The 7,256-nt window shown below is 47.2% G+C and overlaps 1 protein-coding gene across 1 annotated transcript in view; it reads left to right on the top strand.

Annotated features, from left to right (window-relative positions):
• The first annotated feature begins 4,276 nt into the window (after positions 1-4,276).
• Positions 4,277-7,256, top strand: part of LOC119100101 (glycine receptor subunit alpha-3-like) — a 43,498-nt gene continuing 40,518 nt past the window's right edge. Inside the window, exon 1 of the mRNA XM_037223214.1 lies at positions 4,277-4,463. Coding sequence (XP_037079109.1) covers positions 4,277-4,463 — 187 coding nt within the window. The remainder of the gene's footprint in view (positions 4,464-7,256) is intronic.

Below are 7,256 nucleotides of genomic sequence, written 5' to 3'. Positions count from 1 at the left end.
ATGAAGACAGAATATCAGAGCCTACGGGTTGCCTAATGTTCCCTAAACAGCACTGTTTTAGTCATTTTTTTTTTAGGATCCTGTCCCATTGCAGGCGTGCATTGTGCAGCTTCGTTTGGTGATGAAGACCCAGCCGTCGGTAGGTTACCACCAGAATCCTGATCAGCTCGGTGCAGTGGTTTGGTAAACCACACTGAGTTCCCAGGAGGTGGTGGCCCGGATCTCCAACGTCATCGGTGCCGATGCAGCACACCACCGCGCCCTTCAGCATCCGCTTCAGGTACGGCATGGTAAGCCGCGTCCAGCTGCACAATGTAACGGTGGAGCTCCTTCTCAGCACTCAGAAGCACCTCTTGACTGCTCCTGCGGAGCGATTCACCAGTCCACCGCGATTTTTCAGTCACAGACGGTGGCATAAAGGTGTGGAATCGTCGGGCTCCAGGCGGCTCACCAGTGCTTCCTGGCAGGTGACACAGCCTTCTCTGTCCAGTGCCCTTAGGACGACGAACACGGTGACATAGCAAACTGCTCTGGTGACCACGAAGGACAGCCCCGGCCGGTGATCACGACCCTTCAGTACATCGAGCACCTCGGTGCTGTCGGTGTTACGCGTGCCCTTGGCGCCAAGCTGACTGGACTCGGGACCCACGGCCAGGATGGATTGGGACCCAGCCTTGTGATGTTCCTGCTGCGTCCCGTGCGAGTGCCGGAATGTAGCGACGAACTGGTTGGCGCTCGGGCTGTTGTTACATCCACTTGAAAAACCATGAATGGATGGTATCGAGCTCAAAAGAATCGTTGAGCTCGATGTCAGAATTTGGGGTTCATCTCTAGGCTTTAAGACACCGGGGCACTTGTTCTAAAAAAATCGGTGCAGATATTCTGAAACAGATGAAAACCACATGCCAAACAAAGTTTCACTCCAGTCAATGATCTTTTAGTGGGTAGCTCATCCAGGTCACCGCTGGTAGTGAACAGTGGAACAATGGAGCTCATTACTACAAGGATTCATTTAGTGGCCATGGACCGTCACCAAGTGAAAATGCACCAGCAACCCAAGGCAATGTTGGTGACTCATTTTTACACAGTTTTGCCACTATGTGTTGTTCGCATCAATGCTTGTGGCTGAAAGCGGGGGAAAGTGCTACAGGGAACACCAAAACTGTAGCTTTACTGGATGCTAGTTAAAAGTTACATACATGATATGTGCATTAATGTACAGGGAGATAATTTGCATTATGGTTGACCAAATAATATCCCAGGTGATTTGGAGATGAAACCAGGACTGATAAACCAATGTTGGATTATTGAAAAAGTTTAAGTCTAAGAGCAGCTCAAATTGCGATGTGGAATACATAACTAAAACACCTGTGTTCAAATTATTAAAACCATCCAAGTGTTCAAAAAACTGAAACAGACCTTTGAAGCATGAAAATTTTTACTTGCAGCCTGGTGATTGCAACCACGCGATTTGGAGATGAAACCAGGACTAATAAGCCGTGTTCAAATTAATGAAAGGAACCGTGTCAAGCCTAACAGCAGTTTTATTTGCAATATAAAATAAATAATTAAAACATTCGTATACGAAGATTTAAAGCAATTCAAATATTCAAATCACTGAAATAGACATCTGAAGCATGACAGCTTCTACTTGCAACTTCAAATTTGCGACTAAAACAGAGAATAATACAGTAACAAGCAAGCACTGAAAAATGACTACTGAAGTAAATAGTCAATTCTGCTACCTGGGACATGGCAGGCTTGTCTTGGCAATGGAAAAGAGAGTGGGCTGTGTAGTGCGTATAATACTAACCCATCTAGGTGGTGGGAGGTAACAGTGTGGGCGAGTGGTTCAAACTGGCCTCCATGCCATTTGGTTCCGCTTCCAGTCCCAAGTAATGATCAGTACTCAGAAGACCATATTTTTGACAGCAACGACTGTTTTCTTCTGTCACTAGTGCTAGAAAGCACAAAAACAACAACAAATATCCACTTTGCAAACACCAAGCTGTTCCCATGTATTGTGCATGACACCAAGAACCAAAGGAACACTGTGCCAAAACATTTGCACAAATAGGTACCTGCCATAACCTTTTGGGAACGCACTGGCCAAAGTTTATCAGCAAAATGTACAACCACCAGTACTGCTGCCGTGGTTTTTGGACAGAAATAAACGCACTGTCTCTTTGTTAGGAACAAATAGCAAAACAATAGCAGGATTTTGACAGCTTTGAACGCGCTGTCTGTTACAAAGACAAAGCAGCACGCATTCTAGCCTGTATGCGACTCGTCACTTAGCAATACACCTCCCCGGAATCAGGCGGAAAGTTATTTTACCAGAAACTATGATATCTCTTGTCCATGACGAAAAGAGCCACTGCGGTTAACGTCATAGTGGGGAAACAAAGCCATAGTATGAGATTTCGTTGAATTTGCGAGATGATAGCTTCATGCTTGCATGTCGTTTTGTCGAAGCAGAGGTTTACAAGCCTTCGTAGTATTTATGGCACAAGCATTTTTACACATCAATGCGTTTCAAACGTCGCAGAGACCACACATTGGAAAAGCAAGGCAAATGAAATGCATTGCTTTCATGGCGATGAGCAGGGGCGTCAAGACAGATTTCTCCTGCAGGATCGGGTACTTCAAATCGAAGTTTTGAACTATTCAAAAGGATTTCGAGAAGGCCGGTATCGCTGTTCAAATCATACGCGTCTGATCTAATCATAAGTGGAAAACACTAAAAAGGTGGGATGCTCCCTTTAACGCAGACGCGTTAACCACTACACTGCCGACACCCCGCGACCCAGTGCCGCGGACGGAGGTGTCACAGCGGTAGATGGAAGACGGTCGACGCGAACCTGCACATCGGAGCTCTAGATATCAAAACCTTAAGCTCCAAACTTCTGGAGCTCACCAGTGAATTCCAACGTCACCGGTGACTTCTCCAGCTATCGATGGCGTCGACCCTTCGCAATTGCTAACTCTTGCCTTACCCATTCAGATGTCGCAGTACTTAGAAACAATCCCAGGTCTATCCCAGTTAAAGCTGGTAGCCCATCTGACCTATTTATATTTTATCCTATATCCCTCGCTCCTGTTGTCACCAAAGTGGTCGAGCGGGTCCTCCAACGGCAGCTTTGCCACTTTCATGCAGTCGTCACTCGTCACTCTCACTCGTCCATCCTAGTCACTCGACGGAAACCGCGCTGGCGTCGGTCTCAGACGGCATTCTTGGTGCCACACATAGGGGGAGGCTCGCTTCTGTGCTGCATTGGTTTCATTAAACTTTTGATATTATTGATCAACAAATTTTGGATTTAGAAGCTATGGATGCATGGTATTGAGACCTGGTTTCCTGCCTATCCTCAGGAGCTCATCCAGAGTCTGTGCCTGAGTGATATGTCCAGACTCAGGATGTTGTCACGGTTGCGTGCCGACAACATGGGTGTCTTCCAAGGTCCAGCATTAAGCCCACTTATTTTGGGAGTTTTCTTAAACGGTCTGTCATATACAAGACAGTAGTAATAGCCTTATTCCTCGGAGAAAAAGCAGGAGAATAGAGATATCAAAACTCTAGCAAACCATCCATATCCCCATTCTCCTGGTTTTTCTCCTAGGAATAGGGTTATTGCCACTGTCTCATCTATGTGAATAATGTTCCTCGCTAATGCACTGAACAACTTATCTGCCTTTGTACGCAGAAGCGCACACGTTTTTCAATATGCACATGACACCCAGGTTTTGGTGAGCGGTCCGAAGGACGACCTTAGAAAACGTAACTCCCACATGTAAGTATCGCTCGTATCACTTAGCTGTTGGATGCGTTCGCATGCCCTTAAAGTGAACGCAGCCAAAACGCAACTTATGCTTTCGGCAGTCGTCAAAATTTACGCGCCCCTCCGGACTTTACCGTAAGCTTTCATGGCGCTGCGCTGCGACCATGTGCGGAGGCGCAGAACCGAGGCGCTGTCTTTCACTGCGCCCTGTCCTGCGATTCGCACGTGTCCGAGCTCAGCCGCCGGTGTATGGGCGTGTAGATAGGCCTGTTCCATGCGCGACACTACCTTCAGATGACGTCATCAAAATTCTACCAGCATCGTTGGTGCTCACGCAGGTCAGATTTTGTCTCATGGTCTATGGCAATTGTACACAGAAAAACTTTGGTTATATTCAAAAGAACCTAAACTTCGCTGCCGGAGTGATTCTTGGCCGATGTAGATTTGACCATGTGTCTGACCTGCGTGAGTCACTTCGATGAATGTCGCCTTGACACATGGCAGACCAAGTGGTCTTCCTGGCTCAAAAGATGCTGCTGCCCGGCAAGCCTGATATTCTGGGGGCCATGTTTGTGATAAGCCGCGACACACGTGTGCGACTCAGTCGGCAGGAGAGACTTTGTCGTGTGCGACTCAGTCGGCGGGAGATACTTTGTCGCCTGCCTTGTCCAGAGACCGAGGCCGGTAGGAGACATTTGGGGTAGAATCTAAAAACCGACATATGAAGCAGACATGCTCGTTTTCTGAAACGGCCCCTCCGATAGCCTTGGAACATTCACCAATCGATTCAGTGCAATGAGTGGAGTCATAGGGGGGTAATATCGAGACCTGACCTGTGATCACACACTCAAAAACGCAAAGGGAGAATTTCGTACGGACAGACAACTCAGATCTCAGAACCCACTCTGCCGCTCGATGTAAAACTTTCACCACTGGATGCACCGTGCCGGATTCCATCTTGAAATGGAAAATTTGGTTACCCAAGGCCAGGTCAAATGTCATCAAATTTCACAAGTTCCAAAATTATTGTTTCCGGACAACTCAGTTCTTAGAACCTACCGAGCCGATCGCTGCCAAACCTTCACCACTGGGTGCACCTTGTGTGATTCCCTGCTACAGCTGAAAATTTGGCAACCCTTGGTCAGGCCAAATGTCATCAAATTTCTCAAATTCCAAAATTCTTGCTTGTAGGAAACCCAGTTCTCAAAACCTACCACACCGATGGCTACAAAACCTTGTCATCTAGTACGCCACACTTCATCCCCTGTTGAAGCTGCAGGCATAGCGCCAGTTACGATTGTCTTTTCCTTTTAATCTTCGTTAAAATATGGCGCCATCCACAATGTCTTCCTTTATTGTTAGACTTCTGCGAAACCTTACCAGGCATGCAGCCGTAACCGATTCTCTGTTGAGGCTGCAAGTATGGTGTTATTTACAATTATTGTTTTCTTTTTACGTGTAATCTCAAGGAAATGCGCAGCTTGGCTGGGCTGGCCCTATTAGGTTAGCGATGTCATTTGTTACTTGAATTTCACCTTAGCAGAGGTGTTCTGCTGAAGGTCACGTGCTAAGTTGTGCATGGTGTCGCCGCGATAAAAAACCGTAGCCATATCCACGCCATGGCCATGGTGAACACGGGGTGCGTGACTGGTCAATGTGTGTGGTGTGCGAATACCGCTCCGCCGTAACTTTGTACATGCCTGCTCAGCATCCTTTTATTGGTTGCTGGCTCCACGTCCTTCCGAAGTCCGCCGAATCTAAATGAGCTTGATCCAAAGGCTGTGACGGATGTTGCAGATTTGGCGTGTCCGGTTGTGAGGGCAGACCCAGTGGACCTGACCGAAACAAACCGGTTTAATCAGTGTCCTGCTGTGGCAGGTCCATGATTTCCTTTCTGCACTCCGTGTGTAGCTTGTCATCTAGGTACAAGTCCCAGAAGCAAGCGGTGGTAAAAATGACGGAAAGTACGTCACTGCTTTGGTCAACCGTGAGCTCCACCGCGCATGTCATGCACAGCCGTGTCAATGAGTGGTTCGATGATTACGACTGTCCCGATGTGTCGAAAATTGGATATGTCTTGCACAGTGTATGTTGCGTGCCTTTGGTCACCAAAAAAGAAGAAGATGGCCTTGCATTTGCGCACAAAATATGTCGAAATGTTGTTACTAAATGTGCACGAGCGCAAAAATACAAATGCCTGCGCACTTGGGCACCACAAAGAATAGCGTATGGCTTCATAGCACGCATCGTAAATGCTAGATATATCTCATCGAATGGTAAAGGTTTGGAGACCATCGGAGCAATGAGGCCTATGTGAGTTGCCTGCGGGAAACAAAATGGAAGTTGCAAAATTTGATGACTTTTGACCCGACCTAGCGTCACCAAATTTGCAACTCCAAGGTGGAATCAGGTACAGCGCATCCAATGGTGAAGGCTTCACGGCGAGCGGTACAGTAGGTTTTAAGGTCTGAGTTGTCTGCTTTTGCATGTGAAATATTCCTTTCACATGTTTCAGGTGTCTGAGATCAGGTCAAGTCTCCCTATTGCCACCTCGCGTCTTACCTTACATCGGGAAAGTGTGGCAAATGAAAAATTTCTAGAAAAGACGTAGGCGAGTTAAAACTACGCCTACGCATCCTTCCAGTCAAGACACACAAACCGTTGTTATAGAGGATGCTTTGCTCGCTGAAGTGTCATGCTAACCTGGCGACATTTCTAACATGCCATTTTGTTAGCGTGACGTGGAAGCGCAAACGTTGATTAATGCAAGCTCGCCACTTTCGTAAGCTGAAATGATTAGGGTCATTACCAGTCAGCTTCCACGGAAACTGGATCGTAAACTAGCTTGTTGTCGTTAATCAGTGAGCGCGTTTGCCTGCTAAGCTGTTCGGAATAACGGAAGTAACAAACCATAGAACTCGTTCCGCGGTGCAGGCGCGCCTTATTCCGTGTTCACTAGTCTTCGCCGCTGTCAAAGGATTTCTTACCATACAAATAAATGCCGTCCGTTCACTTTTTGGCAGCGCATCATATCACGGATGCCATTTACAAGGACGTGGTGCTATCTGTTAATCTTTGTCCTAAGTTGCGAGCATGACGACACAGCTTCCAGGACACCGGGTGCGACGTGAGCTCGACTCGCTGCGGCGTACTGCCATCTCATGAATAAGTTGCCGGCATGCTGCTATGGCTATCATATACCAGGCTCTCGCAGACACATGGTCGATTCGAACCTGTGCAGAAATACCGCAGCAGAAAAGCGAATGCCTGGTGAAAAGGAATACGACATAAAATTGCAGTGTGACAGGACTTTATTGATTCTTTATGAGTGGCTTGAACCATGGTTCTTCTAGATGCGGTTCGGTATCAAGCGTCAGCTAGCTAATTTTCCCAAGGCTGAACCTTAGTAAACAAAGGCACTATTGATATCTTCGTGGGCGACTGTTTGACTGAAAAGAGTCGCCGGAGAACCATTAA

This window comes from Pollicipes pollicipes, unplaced genomic scaffold (genome assembly GCF_011947565.3).
Source record: "Pollicipes pollicipes isolate AB1234 unplaced genomic scaffold, Ppol_2.1 Scaffold_4881;HRSCAF=5763_pilon_pilon_pilon, whole genome shotgun sequence".
In the NCBI taxonomy this organism is placed as follows: domain Eukaryota; kingdom Metazoa; phylum Arthropoda; class Thecostraca; order Pollicipedomorpha; family Pollicipedidae; genus Pollicipes; species Pollicipes pollicipes.
Note: the sequence above shows the minus strand (reverse complement) of the source record. Positions and strands in the feature narration are given on the sequence as shown.